Source organism: Apteryx rowi, unplaced genomic scaffold (assembly GCF_003343035.1).
Source record: "Apteryx rowi isolate R43461 unplaced genomic scaffold, aptRow1 scaffold_192, whole genome shotgun sequence".
NCBI classification, from domain to species: Eukaryota; Metazoa; Chordata; class Aves; order Apterygiformes; family Apterygidae; genus Apteryx; species Apteryx rowi.
Window position 1 is genome coordinate 255,302 of NW_020448219.1, and position 24,909 is coordinate 280,210.

Genomic DNA, 24,909 nt, shown 5'->3' on the forward strand with positions numbered 1-24,909 from the left:
AGACTCACAGCAGCCATGTACAAGACCCATAGTCCACTGTTGTTATCTGAATTAATATTTGAAAATAATATACATATATAATAAAACAGTATCCAGCCAAAGCTCTGGAAAGCATAAGGCTTACTTGAAAGAAGAAACTGAACTAATAACTGCAAATATATGTTAAAGAAAAGAGTAAAACTGGAGATGTCTAGGAAATTATGAAGAAAAAAAAAGATTTCTATTAATATAAGTAACTGTATTATATGCCTACATAGAAAGGAGGAGTGTAAATGTCACTAGCATTTACTATTAATATTACTCTGCATAAGGTTAGGTAAACCAATGGCCTTTAGAAAATCTACCAGGCACTATTTAATCTAGAATTGCTTTTTGAATGTATACAGTTTTCTTCAATGGGTTTCTTTTCCTGTAACTACAGTTTTTAGATAAACAGGAACAGCCATGTTTTTATACGTAACAGTAAAAGGAGCCCAGAATACACTGTGAAAACTTGTTGGCTCTCTCATCTCAAGTCTGCATGATTCTTTGATTCACGCTGCATTGATACATATGGACGTACATATGGATGCTTCAAGGATAAAATTCTGCCCCCTTTGGCAGAATACTGCATGATTAGGTAGGTGTATTCCAAGGATTTTAGCATTTGCCCTGAAACATCTGTTACTTCATATGCCTGGAAACAAAACAAGATTAGACAGCTGATCATATCTGCAAAATCAGGAAACGTGGCCCCGATTAGAAGTTCAGCTTCTCAGATAAATAACATCTGGCTTTCTGAAAACTCTATGACCATGACACAGCACTCTAAAAATGATGTCTATGTGGTAAACATTATAAACATTGTAAGTAAACACTAACATATGAACACATAAATATGTAAGTACATGTACAGTATACGTATATGTATAAGTATCTGTTTACTTTATAAACATTATGAATATAATTGCATAAAATAAGGAGGGCCAAATTGCAGCATCTCCAATTTTAATATCAGTAATTGTTAAAAATTTGAAATTCATTCARTCTGATGTCTAGAATCAGGCTTCAGAAGAATGTGAACTATAACCAGCACAACAGTAATACTAGTGCATTGTAGGCACAATGTAGTGGAAATATAATTTCTTACTCAAAAGCACTTTTCAATTTTTATGAATTCCAATGCAGACATAGTTTGCTGCCTACTATACTGCACAACATATGGCAAGCAACATTGCTTGAAATAAATCCTTCTACATACTGTAATCCAGAATAAAGTATCATTTGCATTTGCAATTGTGTGGAACACTGCATTTTGGAATTATGCTGGACAAACATTTAGGGTAATTAACAATGAACATAAACAACAGTGACGCACACTCTCGCTTTCAAATTGCGGTGACCAACGAGAATAAATCAGTGGAATGTTAAACATATTATGACCCTAAATGTCAATCTTAATTATATGTATTCCTAACCAGAAAAAGGACTACATTAGAAACTATGATACAGGGAAGAAAAATTTAATAATATAGATTGAATTTATCACCATTTGTGAAAACAAATCCAAAAAAACAGTCACAGCCTAGTTCTTAAAATGCAAGTGGATGAAGGTTTAACATTGATATCTTTTCTAATACTCACTAGATATGTTACTACACTAAACACTAACGTGGAAATGCATCTACATCCCAGGACAAAGATGCACAAATAGGCACATTAAAATAAGAAGATAACAGCAGCTTTTAGAGGTCATTTGTTTTGTCTCTGCTCATAGAAACTAGGTTTACCATACTGATCTTAAAAGTTGCATAGTTTAAAGTCTATTCCATAACTTTCAGCACCTATTGTCATTCTTTCCACAGAACTCAGAGGGAAAAATTCAAGCCAGCTGCTAGAATGACTTAACTAAAAAAAAGTACTGCTGGAGCCAGAACTATCTCCTTCAGAATGGACCATAATTTCAAAGCAAATGTTCAAATCTGAAGGCTTTATACAACACTGAGATGGGCCAAATAGGAAAGGTAAAAATATATATGGCTAAAATCTGACACAGACAGAAGAAATGCCTCCAGTGATACAGAGGCTGGCAATTTTACATCAAAGTTGGAGGCAAGAGGGAAATCTGTTTTAGTGCTCAAGCGGTTCTATATAAAAAAAAAAGAAAGAAAACAGTCCAGAACCAAAAGTTTAAGCAATAGTAGTAACAGGCTATTCCAGCATAGTCTTCCAGCTTCAAAAGAAAGAAACAACTTTCAAAAGGAGGACTGAAAAACAAAACCAAACTTTTTTTAATATGTTCTGTATGCACACATTTGTCTCATTCCTCTTTAATGAAGATACGTTAGGGAAGCACCAAAAGGTGCCACAACATACAGGCGCTACTAGAACATGACAAAGAGACAATTTCTCATTTAGACCTAATAATTAACCCCAGTGCTCTATTGCCAAAATTACAGCGAAAGGGCTACCACAGAAAAATATAATTTAAACTTAGTTTTTAATTCAGCCAGTAGAGTAGCCTGTCAAGACTTTTCTGAAAAGGGAGACTAAAACATGATCTCTGGAGTTATGCAGAGACCAACTAGAAGAATGGATTTTATGAAGGAAAACCAAACCTGACTACCACTGCTTCACAGACATATCATGGGGCACTGCATTCAGTATTTTCTTCCACGTTTCCCTGAAACCATTTTATTCTTTTGCTCTCTTTGTATTTTACCTTTCCAACCCTCAACTCTACAGCAAAATTTCACAGGACAAGTAATCCCATGTCTCAGGTACTAGCCTAGGGTTCAGGATAAAATTCCCTACTCTAACACAACCTTCTCCGTAACGCTGGAAGATGTCAGTCTCCCTATGCTCCCAACCCTCACTTACAGAAGCTTCTACAGATTTTTTGAGATTAGGTAACAGCATCTTTCCCATGAATGGCTTAGGAGTGCACTGTTGGGGTATCTCAGAAACAAACTAAATAGCGTGAAGTATTTGCAGTGTACAGTGTACCTTTGAACTAATAATTCGAGACCTGAGCAAGCATCTGCTCCAATACCATGCCAACATTTAAAAAGCGAACACAGGATTTAAGGTTTGTCCCAACTTCCGTAACTTTTTTCTTTACACTTTCACTTCAAGGAGGCCTGAGCTTTTTGTAACTTTTGGGTGATTTTTTTGGGTGAACTTTTTTTGCCTTTGAAAAACACAAATGAAGATAGGAGCTCTACCTTCTTTTCAGAAAAGACAGTAAGGTACATATTTTGCTAATGGAGATAAGGTGTATTTTACCTTAACGTTTGATTTCTTAGAGAAATTAACAACCACTCCCCATCCAAAGTCATCATCTTCATTTTTTACCTGAAAATATTAAAAGATGTTATAACTTAATCCATGTATAATTATATCCTAGCAAGCATATTTTTGTAGTTCTGTTATTTAAAACAGCAGTCATGGACTACTATTCACCATTAAAAGAAAATTTATTTCTCTTTCATTGTTGAATGTTTAACAAAGAAACATAATGGAAGTCAGAATCATTGCTCAGTGGGGATGCATGCAATTTTTCAAGTTGGTAAACTGGCAAAGACCTACGAACCCTAAAAATTTCATGAGTAGGTAGAGACCACAAAAGAAAAAAGAAAAAAATGAAAAGAAATTTAATTACCTTTACCAGTCTTCCTGGCTGTAGAAAGGGCAAGCAGTATTTTGGTTTGTGAACATATTCTTCAATCTCTTTACCCAGTTTTGCAAGTTGCTGTCGAATTTTGTAGTATATGATCACATTTTCTTCATTTGGGATTGCTATTTTGTTGTACTGTTCTTCCAATTTATTCACCTCTACAATAAAAAGTAGTAAACCAGTAAAATCTCACAGAAATGAATAGCTCTGCACATTTAGAAATCAACATTTTGCTTTCAAAGTTTACATAACTACTATATTGCCACCATTTTCAAGATACATTGTCTATTTACAATAATCCATTCTTGAGAAAGCTGGAGATCTATAAATATGCCCATTACATTTTATTTATAATAGAAATTAATTATTTAAAAAAAATTAAAATATCATTTTATAAAGCTTAAGAAGAACAGAGAAGTCTGGACCTCCATTTTCCAGGAATCACTGATTTAGGTTCCCACAAATGTCCCATAAAGACTTATGATGATTTGCAAGAAAGGATTCATGGCCAACCTGCACTCTTCTAACTCCTGTCTATGTACATAAAGTTCTGCAAAGACTTCTTCTAACAACATCCATCAAGAGAATCAATGTCCTTAACCTGTTTAGGGCTCTGATTTCATTAGTTCAAAATTCATTTCCTTCCCCCTTTTCACACCTTATTTAGGCAAACCAGTTCTTATTATAAGCACTATGCTACTTGCCTTAAAACTGGCAATACCACTAGTAAATATAAACAGAAGACAGATGATAAAGGTGTCTCTGCCTCCCTACCAACCCACCTTCTTGCATGCTATTTGAATGCATACGCGTGGTGCACAAAACCCACTTCAGTAGGGCTTGAGAAACAGCTCAGGGAAGTACCCCCCATTTTCAGGAGCCAACATTTTAAAGAAAAAGGCTAGCAATTCCTGTCCATGGCATAATTTGCACTTTGATCTGGACAACCATTTCTCTGCTCTGCTCTTCAGCTACAGCTGAAGCAATTACAGAAGTCTAATGCCCAGTACAGTGCCTAAACTAGAAATACCCAAGATACTTGAAGAAAGTTCTCCACCTCCATTTCTTCTTAAACACCAGTGCTGGACTGCCAGAATGAAGACTTAGGCATGCTAATTGGAGCAGGCAGTTTCTCAGGAAATGCATTCTCTATCTTAAATACTACCCTTGCAAATCAACAGAAACTCTGCAAAACAAAACAAAAAAAACCACCCTGCATGCCTATCAACTCTACACACACACACACACACACACACTCGCTATCCAGTTAACAGCCGAACAGATGAGCTGCTCATTCATCCGTGGCAAAGTAAGCGGATACCTCTCATGCTCTCTGCATTTAGTTCTGGAAGCGGTTTCACTGTCACACCCTGGCTAACATCTTTGGAAACTGACCCAGGCTCATGAAAACACACTATTTAAAGATACTTTGGAAGCAGTGTGCCTTAGTTCTTTTTAGATATTGTAACAAGATATTAAAATTATATTTCTCCCACCGAAGTTCTGCATATCGAAAAGGAGTAAGAATTTTCTTCCCTGCACCTCTTACAAGCCCCAAGAATCTTTTTATTAGTTTTCCCTCTTCCTGTCCTACACTTTAGCAACGTGATAACCATTCCTGTCTGACCCAGAGGGAGAAAGCACTCTTCAAAGACTGATGGTGCTGATCAACATAGGTCCTAAGAACAAGAGGAAGTCACTCTTCCTGAAATTACGACAAAGTAACAAGTGGTGCAGTGACAACTGCTGATAGAAAGAAGAGGAGATGATGAGAATTGCACAGGTATACTATCACTGTAAGCATAATGAAGTCTCACATCTTTCATACTAAATCTCATAAATGAGTACACCCAGTAATACTTACTTTCTACAACTCCTGGAATAGCTCTGTAATGTTGGAACTGATAAAAGGATTTTTCTAACATGTATTCAGGGTTAATTTCCTCTACTCGAAGCAAGTTCAGTACCATGTTGTACGTCAGGTGGAATGCACTGTTCAAGGGATCAGCCGAACCCTAAAAAAGATTCAAGAACACCATCCAATGAAAAATATTAATTACAGCATATAAGAACATATCAAATAAATTATGATGCAGTGTTTCCTATGAGGAACTGCTTTGATGGCTAGTGTAACTTGTCCTGAATTTAGATTACTTCTCTCACCAAATCCAAAGCAATTCTACTATGCTCAACATGTAACAGTATCTCTATGTCTATATGTTGCACCATACCTCCATTTATATTACAGCATTGTAAGTTAGACTACATATAATTTTATTTAGTTTAGATGAAAAGCTTACACATTTCTTAAAAATGCAAGGAGTAATCCACTATTTTAACTCTCTTAAAAGATGGCTAGAATGCAGCATAATGGAAGCACGAACAGGTTTTTCATAAAACAAAGTTGGATCTCACAAATCTTTCAGAGTTCTCTGAAGGTGTTAGCAAGCACATGGAAAAAGATAATCAAACCTGCTTGATTCCTGAAAAGCTTATGACAAGACACTCCTCATCCCCAAAGTAAAGAAATTAAGCCTTCAAGGGATTAAAATAAATAAATAGATACTCTTGTGAATTACTAGCTGGAAGAACAGTGCAACTTGGTTTTTTTTCAAAAACAAGAATTTTCCAGTGGGGACTCATAGGGTCTCTGCTTGCTTATAAGAAGTCTAGAAGAGGCACAGATAGGAAAATAACAAAGTCTGCTAAAGATACTAACTGCTAGATCACTGAGCACACACTAGCCATCCACAGAGTTCAATACTGAGGAATAAAACGGCAAATGAAATAAAGCAAAAGCATACAGCAGGAAGATGCAATAGTTTAAAATTCACTGTTCATTAAAGAGTGACCGCTACTTGAATTAAAAAAGCTGTACTAAACAAGTGCTGTCATTTCAAAAAGACCTCTAAGTAAATTCATTTATGACTGAACATTTGAAATGAATAATAGAATTTAAATTGATAAAAAGAAAATGAAGTTGTTTCAAGACATATTTTCCTAAAATATTCTGATTTATACTGTTGGTAAATGCACTTAAGTGCATTACTTCAGCTCATATCAAAACTTAAGAAAATCCCTAAGGCTAATATGGCAAAACTCAGAAGCATATACTTTACTCCTTGCTAAGTAATCAGCAATCAACTATTTCTCAATAGTTTTCATGCAATTATATGGTTATCGGAAGCGTAACACATTCTAACACAGCCATTGTAGAAGCCCAGAGAGGGCTGATGCTGGAAAACATGCTCTTCTACACTCTCTTTGGAGCTCAAGATTTGCCTTACCTAAAACCAGTTATATTGCATCTTCTCTCAACTCATTCCTTTGCCTTTTGACATAGAGTAAGGTATCTAGCAGAGATAYTCCCTCATCATACTTAATAAAAAATGCACAGGCTATTAAAAAAAACCAAGCAACTTAACTGATGATTAGATTATGTATGCAAATGCTGAAATTGAGATCAAGTGCTCTACTAGAACAAGCTAGGTCTAATGGATTTAAAATGACATTTCCACAGGATATACATTTTCCATTTTACATGTACTGTCAGGAACTCTGAAGTTATATCCATTGAAGCACTTATGTCAGATTTACTCAGAGACAGTGGGAATCTAAGACTCCTTTACATACAGGAGATTTACATACATTGTAGTCACATTTGCTTTAGGCAAGATACAAAGCCTTACAAGCCTTACAAGCCTCAGAATCATAATCACCACACAACTGTTTCAGCTCAGAAAAAACAGCTATCACAGAGAAGCCTTCAGCGTATGCTCGTACTAAGAAAGTAACAACAGGAATATACATAAAACAAGTTTAAGATAAATCACATAACCTAATATTTTGCCTTCCATGGCTACAGAGTTATTTAATCATACGAGCTTACATCTGTGAGTAGATCATAAATACACATGTGGCTTTTCACCTCTAAGAGACACACCACAGAACATGAATACTTCTTCAGTTAGATCATGAAATGCCTATTTAAAACAACACTTGTAGTTCTGAAATTACTACAAATGGGTTCCTACTAACAGAAACGTGTCAATAAGCACATTAACAATGAAGCAGACACGTTGAAAGAAAAGCTCAAGTTTCTACAGATTTCTCTATTCTGACATACCGAATGGAAAGATCAGAGTTCTGTTGCTAATGCTAACCAATGTACAATGCTTTTTCTTAGATCTGATAAAAGGATTACGTGCCCAAGCTCTTGTATTTTCTAAATATATCTGCTGTTCTAGGAAAGGGAAATTACCACTCCCTACAAAGCTTGCTTCCCCGTAACACAGAATGCCATTTAAAGAACAGCATTCACTGAAGACAACATAGATGTCATGTCAGTATCAGTTAACAGTGGCTCAGATCCTTTCCTACACAAGCACTCATTGCTCTAGCCCAGGCACAAACGAAAGCAACTGCAATGCACCCGCTGACTAGCTGCAGTCACTGCCATACCTTCAGACCAGCAGAGACCCGGCAGAACGCGGCTCTGATCGCACTGAGCCCCCCTTTCCATTCCTGACTTCCTTCCCTACACTTTGTCTGAAAATGCAAGTATGCTATGTGAACACAGGGCTTTCTCAGGACTCATGGCTTACGTATGATGGGGAATCTTTTTACCTGGGCAAACACAATCAGAGTAAAAATATTTTCAAAACTTCTTTTACAGGTAAGAAACAAAGCAGCCAAAACCACTGAACCAAATTTACTACCATTCATGCAGATTCGCTATAAAGGCTTTCTCAAATTAGCACAGTTCAACTAGGAAGAGGGAGTGATTTAAAAACAAAATGAAAAAAAGAGCTATTTCAAAGATTATATAAAGCAGACTTATTTGAAAGGCAGCATTTAAGCCAACTGCTGATGCAGCGATTTTCATTTTTAACACATGATCAGCATTTTGCAATTTGAAAATAAAATCATATTATGAAGACAAAGCAGTTAAAAAAAATCCTGTTTTGGCAAAAATTGTGAACTGTTTCTTTCCCTCATCTCATAAACACATTTTTTTCCGAGTTTCAGAAATTCCCATTTTCTCAGTGTTGTTCTGAAGGCAATACTATGTCCAAAATAGTTATGAGAAGCCTCTTTTTCCCCTGAAAACTGAAACTGTTATTTCTCCAAACCAAATGTAACTCCAGCAACCTTACCATATTATACCTTTAGCACAGCCAGCGAGTTCTGCAGGGTGTATTACTCTCCACTGATTACCCATGGGCAACCAACAGACCTGCATGTAGTGGGCAGCACCTGCCTGGATTCCCGCTTTTCAATGACCTAATAACAACATACAGAGTATCCATCTGCATTAGGTAACCATATAGCAAAATATAGTTCTTCTATACTAAATGCACACAAAACATGACTAGAGTATCACCCCTTCCTGGCAAATAAGAAAGGTGGGCATGACTACTAGAGGACCAACATCAATAGGACAGAAAGACGCTCCTCAGATTGTGGCAGAAAAAGAAGAAAGGAGGAGTGGAGAAATGAGATATGCTGCTGACAGGGAAACGGAAGAGGTGGCCCTTCATTTCCTCTCCTGCACAGTATAAAGCATTCAAGCCTCCTGGATTTTGTTTGCTGCTAAGGTAATAAAGGGCAAATCAGTTTAAATGACATTTTCTTCATGAAGGTTTGCTCCTCCTGCAATCCCTTTCTCTGCTCAAGCTCTGATCACCAACTCCCAGATTGATTACTTCCCTTTTTTACTTTCTTAAAAATATTGTGAAGCAAGTGCACGACACACCTAGCTCACCCTCTGCCACAGAGATCCTCCTGTCACAGTTACAGCCACTTCCTCCTCTATAAACGAGGGTACCCCATCACCTGCCTCAAGTTCCCTTGGGAGGCTGGCTGCATGGGAGCCTACTCCTCCTCTCCAGAGGAAAAGCTCCAGACAGGGAAAGGAAGCACCACTGGCCATGCACACAGAAGATCAGGCACAGGCGTAGCTGCTCAGTGCTGCAGTGCAACTTCTTGAAAAGAATGCCCTCCACTGGCAACAAGACCACACTTTCAATCCCACGCTTTGTCCATGACCTTACTGTTGTTGGAGAACTACCATCCAAGTACTCCTTTCTGCAAGCAATACTCCTTCTTGACCCTTCAAAGAGAACAGTCCTCTCCCAGATCTTCAACAGAGAGTAGCAACAGGTTTATTTCTGAGTATTTTCAGAAAAAAAAGAATGATTTTGTAAGTATTCTTCTCTCTCTCTATGAGAAGAGCATGGTTACCCCAACTAAAATTCTCAGAAATTAATGACCTACTTGGTGTGCTTCTAACCACTTCTCATCTTAATACATTTTAAGCCAATCTACCAAAGCATGCTTTCAAATTTTCTGAGGGGGCTGGAACAGAATGATACAAGCTGACAATGTTAAAAACCCAGAACACAAGCATAAACAATTCACTACGCAAATAATTAAGTCAAGAGTTATCTGAAAACTATAACGGCTATACACTGTGCCCTGCTTAACTGTCAAAGATTCAGAACAGAGCCTCTTACACAGTTAAATCATCAAACAGGGCACTGAGCATTTACTAGTCCATTTTACAGTTTCTTGCCTGCATAAATTATAAAGACTAAAAGACTGGGGAGGAGGAAGATTAGTGTCTGGAATTGATATTAATAAGTTTCACCGGATTTTTTATTACTATTAAGWCTAGGAAGCCCTTGTCTAACCAGACATGTGAGAATTTTGTACACAACTTTCTTGCCACCCAGCCTCTCTCAGAAAACATGCACAAAGCTTTTACAGGGAACATAAGATGGCAAAGACTGTCCCAAACTAGCAGAGGTGAAAGAGGCAACTTTTAGCAACAATAAAGTATTTTTCACAGTGATACAAATCAGATACTTTACAGGACATACTTTAGGCCATTTGGTCTGCTGACAATTTTATTCACTTACCAGAGTTTCTAGAAATTAGCTGAATGACTGAGTTTCCAAAAAAGAAACAAAACACAGCTTTATAGCAACAGCAAAGAACAGAGTGCTTTGATGATATTAAAAGGTCTCTTTTCTTTTTCCCTATGAGGGGGAAATATGTACATTTAGCTGTCTGTGATAGTCATCACTACTAATTCATAAATAACCAAAAACTTCTTGATACATTTGCAAGACATGTAAATACCTTAAGTGAAATATTAATCAACATCATGCATTTTTCCACATATCAGTTACATAGTTTCTATGTTAATAATAAGATCTCTCTGAGAAACAGCAAACAGACCGAGGATTTATACTGGTAACAGGATCATCTTGAGCTACATTAGCATGATTGAAAAAAACCATAAAACCCCATTCTTCAGAGCTGCTTTTAACAGACAATGCTAGAYGACTATTTTAAGCACAAATGTATTACCAGTCCGGCTCACTGCTTGGCCCCACAAACAGTTGCACCCACACAAGAGAGGCCACCATGGGTGGCAAAAGTCTGCTTTAGCAAGCTTTGCTGATGAAAATACCTCAGGCTTTGGATCCACAAACATTTCAGCTGTAATAAGAGACTCAAAAGGTAAAATTGTTCCGTTCTCTCCTGTGCCACTATCACCTTCTGAAACTAGTTCTGAATGACTGAACATTTGAGTCACCCATTTTCCCCAGCACAGTAGCTCCCACCATCACCATCATCCCTCCTTTTACCTCAGGCTGGTAACTCCAAGTTCTGTGCTTCCACTAAGCCTTTTATCCTCATTTTGAATTGATCATGATTGCTTTTCATTGCTTTTAGCCATTAAATAAAACTGAAGTTAGATTTGCATTTTCAAAGTAATGGGTGCTGAGATAACTCAAACAGTAAAACCAACCAACCAACCAAAGGGGACATAATGCAGCTTCTGCAGAGCTTGCTTAGGTGGCTTTGCACTATATTCTCTGCTCCAAAACACAGCCATTAGTTTGTACATGAACCCACAAGACAACTCAAATGTAAAGTGTCACTGTATGTGTGTGATGTTGTTCCCAGCCTAATAAGACCCTCCAAAAACCTTGATCATAGTGTTGCTACATGAATTATTCTGCACAGAATACAAATGAACTTGGGGGGAAAAGGACATTTAACATGGGCTGAACACCATACTGTGCAACAGTTCTTTTGGATTTGAGCTGGCCTGGTAACATTAACATTGCATAATATCCCAGGCAGTAATTTTGCTTCATCCAAGTTGGATGAACTCAAAGAAAGCTGAAACGGAAAAAACAAATGATATCCGTATCTGCAGTCAAAAGCTACCTCAGTTCTTCAACACACATTGGTTTCAGATTTGCGATTACAGAGTACTAGCAGGTCAGTGGTGTGGCAAACTTACAATTGCAGCAAATATTCAGTACTCTATTTTTAATTTAAARGAAATGGCTGCCTTAAAGGCTGTATATTTCTGTAAAAATTAACACACAATTAAAAAAAAAAAAAGAACTTTGTCTTGTCTTCATCTCATATTCAGCTTTTTTGTTTTAAGAATAAGACGACAAAAAAACCCTCTATTTTAATCAGTCAAAATGCATTCAAGTTTTTAATACTTTGCAGTGATGAGTTTACCAAAATAAAAGCAAATTTAAAAAAAGTCTGCCAGAGGGGGGGAAAAAGTGCCTCCCACAGACTGGCCTAATAAAACTTCAAGTAACTTGTGTTAATAACAAGCAGCAACCACAATTAATAAATAATACCAGTCAGCTTAGTCCTACTGGCTCTGGAAAGACTGAAATAAAGTCCAGGAGTGACTAACCATTTTATGTGCCCTTTCTTCCCACATTTTGGCTGCAAAGTTCAGGAAGAAGAACTGTTTGCTGTTCTTTTCTATCTGCTGTCTTGCATAATTGTCTGCAAAACTATGACCCCATTCAGGATGGCATTTGAATATCCGTCTTCCTTTAAACAGTTGAATTCTCTCTACGATTTCACATTGAAATCCTGTTGATTTCAAGCAGATTTTAAATTAAGCTTGGAAGTTAAGTATTTTCCTGAACTGAAGCCTGGAAAATTTCCCCAGTGCAAGCTTTATAAGAACAAAAAAAACTTGGCACTTAAAAATAATTTAAAAAAATACATTAAAGTACTTTTTATTTTATTTAGATTTTGATAAAAGGGCCAAAATTTGCTTTTTTTTAATTGAGATTCTCATCTATGTCACAACTTTGGATTAGACAGAACATTACACTGTCCTCTAACTACTCGTGACAATAAATGTATTTCCTTAGATTTTGCAATGGAATTTCTAACGAAGCCATTAATGCCAACCTCCAGCTGAAGTYTATTTCTCTGCCAAACCAGGCTCTGGTAAATTTTTCAAATCCTGCTGCATTTATTTTTATTTTCATGTGAACGAGCTTTCAGTCAAACCAAAGCACAATACTATAATGAAGCTGGAATGTTAAGCTGATATTTGTGGAGGGACTGAATGCTGATGGACAAACAATCTCACTAGAAGACTTAACCGGCTGTCTTGTATATAATCCCAAACAGCTAGATTAAATGAAAAACTGTTATTTACTACTCACTCGCAAGTAATGGCAGATGCCCTGAAATATCACTTTCTCTAGAAACACCATTAAAGCCTTTGGGAAAAAATAAACGAAAAATTTGCAAGCAGCGCAGTTTTAAATGGGATAGATAGCCAAGAGGATTAAAGATTCTACAGAGTTTTTTTCATAAGAGCAAAGCAGTCAGCTGTATCCTTCTATCCACATTTCAATGCAGGCTACTACATTTTGCCCAAGAAAGCACTCTACATAGATGCTCAGCTACTAGGATACCATCTCTTGCCAGACAAGCCTGTGCTCCGATTTTGCCAAATGCTGTGCTAGAAAGCGGCTACATCGTAGCCTGCATCTGACTGTGCCTCGAGCTTACTTGACAAAGGTCAGTGCCTCCAGCATCCTGCTCTGCTTCAGCGGCAGCCGCGCAGGGTCACCAAGCTCAGCCTCTTTACTTCACACAGCGCTACGTGTTCCATTTGCAAAAAGCATCTCTGTTGATGTTTTAAGCCTGGGCTTCTTGCCTGGCCATACAGTAAAAATCCAGTACAATTTGTAAGAGCAAAATGAAAACTCAATGCAATTAAATAAATCTTACCATGGAAAAAAAATGAGAAAAAATGAGAAAAGAATGAGAAAAAAATTCTCATTCACTTGGAAGATTTTCAATCTATTTTTTAAGGGAAGTCATTTGAACAAAAGCACATTAAAATAATTTCAAGAGTACAGTGATAATGTATACAGAGAGGTATTTTAAAGAAGTAACAAAGACTAATTACAGTTTTGGACTTTCCTAAATTTATCTAGTACCTTAATARCTAAACATAGGTTAAAGCAAACAAAACCAAAAAAATCCTCAAACAACAGAATTCATGCTTTTGCTCTGGTTAGTTTTTCAAGTTTTGCTATTTCTCAACCCAATTCAGGAGCACACACATGCATATTTATTTTAAAACAAAAAAAGAGCAATATAGGAACAGGCCCATGGCCTGTATGACCAGTCAATACCAGATAAGCTAAAAGAAGGAACAAGCAATCTCACAGTGAAAGATTAAGTGAACTGCTTCTGCATAAGACAGTACCTTTCCTACACTTTAAAAATTGGTTTTCTTGAATTCTGATTTATCATAGAATTTTTTATTATATCATGTAACTAGGGATTTTCTCATGACCCATGCAAGAATTCCAGTAACTTGTTACACTTTTTAAAGTTAGAAATCCACCCACAATGACACTGGTGCCAAAAGGTTGTTATTATTATTGTAACTGTAGCTTATGCAAAAGTATTTTCATTTAGCAGTTTTATCAGATAGCTCCTACTCCAAGAACTTCCTCTCATAGTTGGAGCTTCTCATTCCCTCCCCACCACTTCCAGCCTTACATTTATTCTTGATCAGCCTAAATCTATTCATTCTTATGTAAATATTGCTTTCTATACTAAACAATTTTCCTTGTAACTGGGAGTCTGAAAGGGACTGAGCTGTATGTCATATATAACAGACAACTAAAACACAAAATCTAATGCTGCTGCTGCAGTTACAGTGGAACAAAGATTTTTTGCTCTTTCAAAATTAAAACTTTCCAGCAACAAATTGCACAGAGGCCGTACAGGAAAGCTGTGTAAACATGCAAGAAATTAGAGAGAAACGTACTAAGCTGTCTGAACTTCTATACTGTTCATTTGGCTAGCATAATAAAACAACCTGAAAGTCAAAATAAAATACAAAAAGACCAGACGGATTTCTAATAGCAGCATACATGCCAAATAAGCACAGTACTGCCAATTCTATAAATGAAGGCCCTGCCAAGGAGCCAGATGTAGCTAGTGGCATACCTCCTACAGCTTGGCATTGGGGCACTTCATATTCCATACACAAATGACATGGAAAGCATAATACTGTATATTTTATCTGGCTAGATAAATGTTTTCTTTCAAATTTTCAGTGCATCTAACTTTTCCTGGGAAGGAATAAGTAGATGCAAAACACTGATACACTCAAACACAAGTATCTGAAACCTACTTGCATTAGCACATTCTCTTTCATTATACAATCACTCATTTTCATAATGTAATTAACTTAAGATTTTTGACTTTTAGAGACATTACTGTTTACCACTATTTAGTATCCCAATCATCTCTTTAAGAATACATGCTTGTAACACGACGAAACTCCAGCTACAGAGATCCTGGATTCAAAGGCCACCTAGCGTCAAGGAGAAACGTTTCACTTCCTACCTAAGCTAACACAATGTAGTTAAACATTTTAGTTAAAAAAATCAAGTATTTCATATTATTATGCAAATACAAAACTATAGTTTGTTGTCTTCCAAAAGCTGTTCAACAGTACTGTAAGCATTTAGCTTTATAGATTTGCGCAAATCAACAGTTTACTAAATATTCAGTGGTCAAACAAATGGTAGGGATAAAAAAAAAAAAACTAACAAGACTGCAGAAGACAGATCTATGTCATTGAGTTTAAGAAATGTTTACAAATATCCATCACAAAAGAACTTGATCTAAGATTTGAACTTTGAATTTAAGTTTGGAGAAGAGTATTGTACACAATGTCGCAATGAAGAGTGCCATAGCCAAAGAACACAGCTGCAGTAATACTACTGGTACTGAAACATAAACAAGGTTGTCACTTCACTGATCACAGTATTAAGAAGTATTATTATCAGCTGCCTAGAGTTTTTAATCTAGCATTCAGGAAATGCTTTGGATCAGACATGCACTTGGGTTGAAGAGTTACAATAAAGTGTCATACTAAGAAATACTGCAAGTACATCATTTTCCACACGGTTTTCTAATTCATTTCTGTGAATTTTTCCCTACAAATCTTTAACTCTAGCTTATACTGGAGCAAAGCCACAACGTTTAATGTGGCACTAAAATACTAACACAAAACATGATCATGATTTTACCACATATGAACACTAGTGGTCAGTAAGTAAATCATAATTTAAACACATTTATCAATGAGCACAAAATGTGAATACTCAAAGAGATGTTAGTTTGCATACATTATTGGTCTGTTTCCATATGAAATGTCTTCTAAATATCTTATATTTAAAAAGGAAAAAAAGTATTTTTAAGCTGCACTACTCATCTTATAAATTACTTTTAGTGCCTTTTCATCAATTAGTTGAATAGTTAGAGAAGCATCAGTACCTTTGTTACAGCCTTTCCCATTTCTTTCAAAGAAGTCTTCATTTCAATCCTCGCTCATAGCTCAATTAGTATAGAAAATTAATGAAATTCACTAATTTGTTTAGATTAGTGCAAAATAACCAAGAGATAACTTCGAAAGTAAAAATGTTCCCATTATTTTTCCCTTTTCTTTTTCTATAATTCAGAAGGAAAAAAAAAGATCAAAGGGCTTATAGTTTCAATAAGGAAATATTCTTTATTATTTCCTTAAAATCTAGAGGAAAAAAAATACAGATGGCATTCTAAAGCCATGAAAGATTTATTATTTTATTTGTTTTGTCTTAATTCATGTCCACTAAGTTCGACAGTTCCCTAACTACTGAAATTACAAACTTAAAAAACAACCCACCTTCTGAATGGTTGAGCTTCTAGTGTGATCTCATAAAGTCTCACAATAAATAATGGAAATATCCATTTTTCTTACACTAAACTATTTAAGTTCATATAAATGAATGTCATTAGGATATTCCTTACAGAAAGACAGATTATAAGTACACAAAATTAATACTATTTATATGGAGTATTTTTTTATTCTCTGGTTTTATATTTCCTGCTCTTTAATTTTTCATCTGCAGAAGTACAAAGTATAAATCTTTCTTCTTTCCTTAAAAAAGTAAGCCATAAAAATTACATTTATTATTTTTAAAAATAATCTTAAAAAATTCATAGAAATGCAGTTAAGACATCTAGCCTTCATATATCTCAGAGATGCACACATGCGTTAAGTGTGGGTGTAAACATATGGCATAAGCCCTTCCCATCCACTAAGACACAAATCCAACAAAGCAGTAGAAATAAATTCAAAGCCTAATGCTGCCACGCATGAATGAGTTCCAGTATTTTTCAAGTTCCTTATTTTACTACACCCTGATTAGCTATAGCCATAATGTAGCATTCACGAGAATTTTGACTTTAAAAAGGCAAAGAGTATCCATTTATAACATGGATCTAATGTTAATTCATTGTAAGTATGTACAAGTGGCATTAACAGAGCAAGATACAAAACATGAAGTATCCAATCTGCATAACTAATAGCAGCCACCTACTTATTTTTCCCCTTATTCTTGCCAGAACAAAATAGAGAAATATTGGCATCCGATGTTTGTTTCGCACAAGACCTACATATATGTGTTTTTTTATTAGCATACCCTGATGCTGACTCAAGATGATTCACAGAGTTTATACAAGGTCTAAAAATATTATAAATGCAGTCTGAAYGCAAAATGACCTGCTATTTGTACCAAGGATACAAGCTCCTGAATAGTATGCAGAATAATTCACCTAATGTTTAATTTTTACACGTTTACACAGTCAATGTAAGCTGCCTAAAATAATCAATATACACAATGGAGTATGCTTCGATTACATTGCTTCAATTCAGTGCTTTGATTACAGTTTTTTTTGCCACGGAATTTAAATGAAAGTGAGAATGAGTGCCATGTTTCATATTCAGTTTATAAAATAAGAAAGAAATATTGTAATCATCTGTGACAACTTCCTTTACAGTTTGGTGCAACCCTATAATCTAATGCCTACCTCAACCACAGGAGCGGTTTTCAACCTTTTTTGATTTGCAAATCTCTAAAAGTATCCTACAGGCACTATGGATTTCCTCATAGTTAATTTAAGCTTACTGACAATTGCCTTGCTCTTCTTAGTCATCTTACAGAGGAATAATGCATGCACCAATGGGTTTGCACTTATAACAGCCTTAAAACCATGAAAACATGATCTCTCAAATAATCCTCCACTCTTGATTCTAAAACAGCCACTGATACAATTACTCCTTATAAATATTTACAGTCGGTAAAAACATTCCATTAAAACACGCACCTAATTTTTTGCATGACTTTGGTCAGTTTGTCCATTACACTGAAGGGCCCATTACCAAAGTTTTGTTTCACCACAGAATCAACCCTTTAACTATTCTTGTGACAGTTCAGTGAACCTTTTCTAGTTCAATATCCTTGAACTGACTGTGGTTAGCAAGAAAGAAACAGAACACAGCAATATTTGTGTTATCACTAGAAAACAGAGAATGTAATTTTACCTCTCCTTCCTGAAATTCCTTTTATATAGAGAAGGATGATAGTTTTCGAACTTTGCTCCACGCTAGAAACTTTTGATTTAATGAGAAGTCAGCAAAACACCATAGTCCTTTTAGGAGCTGTCATTTCCTACCTGCGTGATCTACATATGTTCTTTTCCTAGATACATAATTTTATGTGTTATTTACAGTATTCAAATGGTGACAACCTTAGTGAGGAGGAGGAAAAAAAAAAAAAATTAGTTTCTCTCCTACCTTCAAAAGCTGCTTGCCAATTGTCGGACTCATTTTTTCATCCACCATAAGAATCACTATTCCTCTGTCATCCATACCTCGGCGTCCTGCACGCCCTGACATTTGAATGTATTCACCTGATGATATCTAGAATAATAATAATAATAAGAAGAAGAAGAAGAAGAAGAAGAAGGATTTAATAAATATTAGAAAGACAGCAAGAATATATAAAATGCTACTTACACAGTAAATGACCACAATGTTACACCAAAGTTATATAAAGACATGAACTTTTCACAGATTGAATTCATTATTAATCATAATTGATCACTAAGTTATAAATCCATGACTATGAATAACATGTGTAACCAGGATAAATTAACCAATGCTCTCATAGCTACATTTATCAACACCTAGCTGCAATGATTTCTGTAACACCTTGCATCATTCTAATATGCACAAAAAAGCATTTTACTTCAATGGAAGACTGCTAGCATGGTGGAGATAACTAAAATATAATGCACCTTCACCATCTTTAAATAATGTATTATTTCATTCACATGTAACATCAAAATACTGATAAACAGCAAAAACAGTACTTCTATGCTGGTTTATGAAATTAAAGTGATGACGATCACTCAGAAAGCAATAAAGAACTGGGACATGGACAAGAGCGGCTATAACTGGTTCTCTATGTTTCTCTAGGTTTCCAACATCAAAATAAAGACACATAAATAATTTTTTGTCATTTATGATACTTGCGTTTTCAGCGACTGAGTCTCACCTAAGCTCACATCTCCAAAAATTAATTAAGAAAACTGTGATAAATAATTTTAAAAGCAAGAGCTCCACATATCTGATACCCCAAACATAGTTAATTCTCACATAGTTGATGCAATCACACCAAATGAACCATGAAACTCAACAGACCCAACTGGTCTGTTAAAAACTACAGAGATCTGATGCTTATTTCAACATGCACATGTTAAGTTACTCATCCTGTTTGCCTGAATATTCCCATCTCTAAAAAAGGAACCAGCTTATTTATAAAGTGTTTCATGATGTAACCCGATTTGTACACTCTAATATTTATAGGTGAATCAGAGATCTTGTTTTAAGCTTTAAAACTCTTACATGATTTGAGATCCAACTATTTAAGAATCAGTCTCTTCCTCTGTACATCTCTCTCTGTCTTTCTCTGGGCTACTGAAAATATTCTGCTATAACAGAAAAATCAATACTCTCCTGAAGTAAATGATCTCTTTTCTTGGGTTTGTCAAAACTTAAATTTTGTGATCATCATGGTATGATACTAAGCCCAAATGTTCTCCAGATTCTTCTAGTTTTGGACAAGTTGTGCAGAAGTCTTTCAGGCTAACTGATCAGCTCTAACCTATGTTTGACATCCTTTTACTGTATCTAAAATAAATAATTTCTCATGCATACTATGAGGAATCTTGTCTTCAGGAATTTGCACACTAATTATAAATGACTTAGTGACTAAAGAAAGATTTTTAAAAGAAAAAAGTATATTTTACTACACCGAACTGGATATATCAACAGTAAATTTAATCTTAACAGGAGCCTAAATAGTGCAATTCAGTCATTTATCTGCAGAACCTGTTTTTTCCACATACCCATCGGAAATCCTTCCCATCAAATTTGCAGGCACTTGTAAACAGCACAGTCCTGGCTGGCATATTAATTCCCATAGCAAAAGTCTCCGTTGCAAATAAGGCCTAAATAAACAGACTGATGTTAAACAAGCAAAAATAATGGCTCTTAACCAGACACGTAAATAGTCAGAGATTGCTACATAAGGCTTCTCCAGATTTTCCTACTTATGTGCAGTCTTGGTAGCACAAACAAAACCATTCTTTCCCCCTTCCTTTTTTCCTCTAGGAAAAACATAAGAACTAGTTAGATGGGACCACAAGGACTCCAAAACAAAACAGAAGCCCTACAAATGCATTAAATGCTAGAAATGCTAAGGGAAAAAAAAATAAAAATCAGTGATTATTCTTATTTGTTCCCTTAATGAGTCGATAGCTTTTGCCAGCCCCTATGATCATCCTCTCATATGAATTACTAGAAGAGATGAAAAATAGCACTTGCTGGATTTCAAAATACACCCCTGCCCCTTGAACCTGTTTTTCACTGCCATAGATCACACTATTATATACCTGTACTCCATATAACATCAGATATATAAAGGCTAGGTTTTTCAGAATATTTATATTTCCTTATAAAACTGATGTCTTGCAGGAATGCAAGTTTAATGGGGTGCAAATTGTATTAATGAAAAATAATACAAGTTAATTTCTATGTTCAAAGTTTGCAAGAAGAAAAATAGAGACAGATGAAAGTTGTGAGGGTTTGGGGGGGCATCTGCTAGATTTTCTGAACGGCTGTCCCTTAAGGTAACCGACAAAGATTGGTAAATGTCTATGATCTTTATGGGAGCAAAATACATAATACAAAAATTGAAGAAAACTTTAAGTTTAGACAATTGTAAGTTTAAATACTTTATAGTAAAATCTAGAGCACTTAAAACTAGATCTGTGAAGCACTTAACAGACATCTAAACCAAAGCATTAAAGACTACCAACTTTTAATACAGAGCGGGGTTGGGGGGAATCTTCAAGATTTTTTTCCAGACAAAGATAACGGCATTTACAAAAATATGTGCATTTTTTAAAGCATAATAGCACATCAAGGAAGAGAGCTGCAGCCAGTTACATCAATTAAGCTATGTTGCTGGAAGAGCTCCAGCCTTCCTGAGCTGCTGCGTGCATTTGTAGAATCCAACACTTAGATCCACAGAACAAAGTCCTCCCCCTCATATGCGTGTGGTTCTTTTTAAAACAGCTTGCTTATTAGTATATAGACTATTAGAAAAAGTTTTGGCAAGTTCCAAGCTTTAGGCTCCTGAATAGAAGCACATATAAAACACAAAGCATTTTTCAATTTGGCATGTGCAATGAGTCTTTTCCCCTTTTTCACTTAAGAAAAAGATCTCTACAATGTAAAGTATGTATGTACATTCTGAGGCAAAGTATATTTCTCTGTTTACTAGGACTACTGACTGTGTATTCGTAACAGAGAAAAACCTAGAGAGACACGAAACATACCTTTATTAGGCCCTCAGAGAAAAGAATTTCTATGGTTTCTTTTAAGATAGGAAGCAGGCCACCATGGTGGATACCAATTCCTCGTTTCAGAAGAGGAAGTACATGCTCTACCTGGGAAGAAAGATATGAGGGCTGGTAAACAAGTTTTAATATACTCAACGGAAAAATAAAACCTGCATGGAAAACCTCAACACTGCTCCTAGTGTTCACATAATTTGCCATTTTCCGATCTGAGATACAATGAAATAAATACCCATTCAACATTGTTTTTCAATTACAACTAGGAATAGGATGAAAGGTAAAGCAAACAACCAATCTTTTCAGTGGCAGAGTAGTCTTAGACTGGGTTAGATYAACTGTGAAGCTACACCCTAATTTACATATGCAATCAGTATTTGTCTGTATTTATTTAAAAATTCTCTCCAATATAAAATCACTTTTGGAAATAGTGATCCTCCTATGCATGAGATACTCTGTTTGAATTTTAGCTGCAGTGATTTCATTTACATACTGTAACACAGTGAAGTCAGCTCCTGTGAAAGCTATACAGAGAAATTCAGGCTGTAAATGACTGAAATTGTTTCTCAAATTGCAAAAACATTATTCTTTAAACAAACTTCTACATAAACTTAGCTTTGTCTTTGCTTATTTTTGCTTTGAAAACAGAGATTCTTATTAACAATCTAATTATCAACTTTTCATTACCATCCCAAACCTAATTGTGAGAATACCCTTTTCAGATGTCATTGCCCATAGAGACCAAACCAGTTTGCCTGGCCATAAAGTCACTGCTATAAGCTATGCTGAAAACACCGTATTTAACAGCACATAACATCTTTTATATTGGATTCCTATTTTCAGTTCTTAAATTCACAAACAAAAASAGATTAGTTTGAATCTGAAGTGAGCAGGCATAGCCAAAAATTACATGGTAAGCTTTTTCAAGGAGAAATTGCCACACTCACTGAATCACAAGAATCAATACATTAAGAAGACACAAATAAATGACGGAAAATGGGGGGAAAAAATTAAACATAGTTTTTGTATTTGTTACAGAAGTACTGAATCCTATAATATTCTGTCCTTTTAGAAGCTTGTATTTTTCTACTGCAGAGATACAGTAGGGTGACTGAGCACAGTGACTGTAAGTTATGAGTGCAGATGCATCAGTTCAACTTCATGAAAGGCTCAGCTGTCAAGAACTGATAAAGTGCCTATGCATCCTCCTTTGAACTATTTCCAGACAGTTTTAATCAAGCAATACTTCTTTACATAGCCTCACATTCACCTAAAACACAGTTAGGAAAAGCTAAAATAGAGGACAGCAACTCCATGGTTAATTTTGGCGTGCAGCATTTGTTGGAATCACAACTGGAAGGAATCCTAGTCACCAAGTCCTTATTTCACAATGGCAAGGAGCAATGCAAGAGATATTAAATGCAGGGAGACCTGTAAGAATAGCCAGTTCATGCTTTCTTTTGTACCCAGTTCAAAAGAACACAGTCTCAAGAGCTGGAGAAAACAGGAAAGCAGCAGTTACCCCTATTCAATCTCCACTCACTTGAGGAAGCTTTTTGTCTTCATCTGACAGACAATCAATTGCATTATTGAATACTTCTTCAACCATCTTTTTTTCTTCATCTAAAACGACAAATTGTAATTTATTACAAATCTAAGAAGCTAATACCCTATGTAAAGCATCACCGCATTCTAATATTTACAAAATATTATTTATTACAATAAAAAATAGCAATGGAAGATTGTGAGGTCTATACAAAATCACGCACATCGGGTCAGGTGAGCAAGACTTGAACATGGAACTCAACAAATCTAACAGTAACCAGAAGTAGGTGCTTAGGGAAAAGTAAGAACAGAACAAACCTGGAATAATAATCCGAACTTCAGCTATTTTCAAGCTCAGGGGATTTCCTGAGCTTGGAGGTTTATGAAATAGACAGAAACCACAGCAAGTGTTTCTCTTCCACCTACTAGGCCCTGTCTGCATGGACGTAGGTTCCTCTTCTTGCCTGCTGAAGTTTACACATCTTGTATTGAAGTAGTACAAATATCAATAATATATTCAAGGGCATGACTGAAGAAAGAGTATAAACATGCATCTCTACACTTATGCAAACCTTTACATTTTCTGACAGAAAATGGCTGAATTATTTTTCAACAGTGAAGCAGTTGCTATGATTGGAGCAAGTAAGCAAGCAAGAAGTCTGCCCTCAACATACCATTTCATGTTTRTGAACTGTTTACGTATAACAGAGCCCTTATTTTTGTTGTTACTCCTAACATTTCCAAGAAGCCATTAACTTAAGCTTATTTTCCAAGCTTGGTCTTAATCCAAAATGAAACAAAACTTATTTGTTTATTGTTTGGGTTCTTTCTTGGGGAGAAGGGGGAGGAAAGAAGGAAAGAAAAGTAGGTTGGATGGTTGAGCAAGAACAGTCTGCATGGTTTGTTCTACAGCTCTTTTGAGACTTTGAGAGAATACTCAGATTTCTACTTCACATAACACTGAAAATTTTGGAAAACACATTTATTATGATCATTCGTCTCCTGTTCTAGATAGAATTTTCTAGAAACTTTTGTGCTATTACTACAGTCAACAGGATTTTGGAGAAAGAACTGAATTTAAAATAAAGAAGCAGATCAACATTGTGATGACCAGGTATCCTCTGTGTCCCAACAGTTTCCTACTGCAAATAGTCCAAGGTATTAAAACAGTAAATGAAAGAGTGATACATACTTTGACTTGCAGGCTGCTTTTACACAAAAAGTCTCAAAGGAAATAGAGATATCTAACCAGAAAAATGTTTCACCTCAAACTACAATTAGGAGTAAAACTATGTTTTACTTATCTGTACCTGTATTGAAATCTAACTTTGTCATCTGAAGTGCATAGGCTTCGCAATCTTTTTTACTGAAGCTGAAAATAATTACAGGTTGGAAATTCCTTTCCATGATCATCTTCACAATCTTAAATACATTTGAAGGACCTGCAAAGAGATTATATTCATTTCAAAGTTATTTTAGCAAAAAATGCCTTACAGAATTACAGAATAATTGAGATACAAGTGCAACTTACATGCATTTTTTTTTTTTTTAAAGATAGTTGTATTATATAAGTTACTTAAGAA

The 24,909-nt window shown here is 35.6% G+C and overlaps 1 protein-coding gene across 6 annotated transcripts in view; it reads right to left on the reverse strand.

Moving 5' to 3' along the window:
- The window catches only part of MTREX (Mtr4 exosome RNA helicase), a 49,022-nt gene that overhangs the window by 13,587 nt on the left and 10,526 nt on the right, over positions 1–24,909 (reverse strand). For 5 of the 6 annotated variants that reach the window (XR_003252989.1, XR_003252987.1, XR_003252988.1 and 2 more), the window contains exons 11-19: positions 24,637–24,768; positions 23,325–23,404; positions 21,764–21,874; positions 20,270–20,371; positions 18,654–18,779; positions 5,520–5,670; positions 3,641–3,813; positions 3,265–3,333; positions 563–676 (exon numbers count right to left, since the gene is read on the reverse strand). Coding sequence is in view for 3 of the 6 variants with exons in the window: in XM_026062710.1 (XP_025918495.1) it covers positions 563–676; positions 3,265–3,333; positions 3,641–3,813; positions 5,520–5,670; positions 18,654–18,779; positions 20,270–20,371; positions 21,764–21,874; positions 23,325–23,404; positions 24,637–24,768 (1,058 nt within the window). In the remaining 3 variants the exon portion in view is untranslated. The remainder of the gene's footprint in view (positions 1–562; positions 677–3,264; positions 3,334–3,640; positions 3,814–5,519; positions 5,671–18,653; positions 18,780–20,269; positions 20,372–21,763; positions 21,875–23,324; positions 23,405–24,636; positions 24,769–24,909) is intronic. The other variant, XM_026062712.1, reaches the window with a different exon arrangement.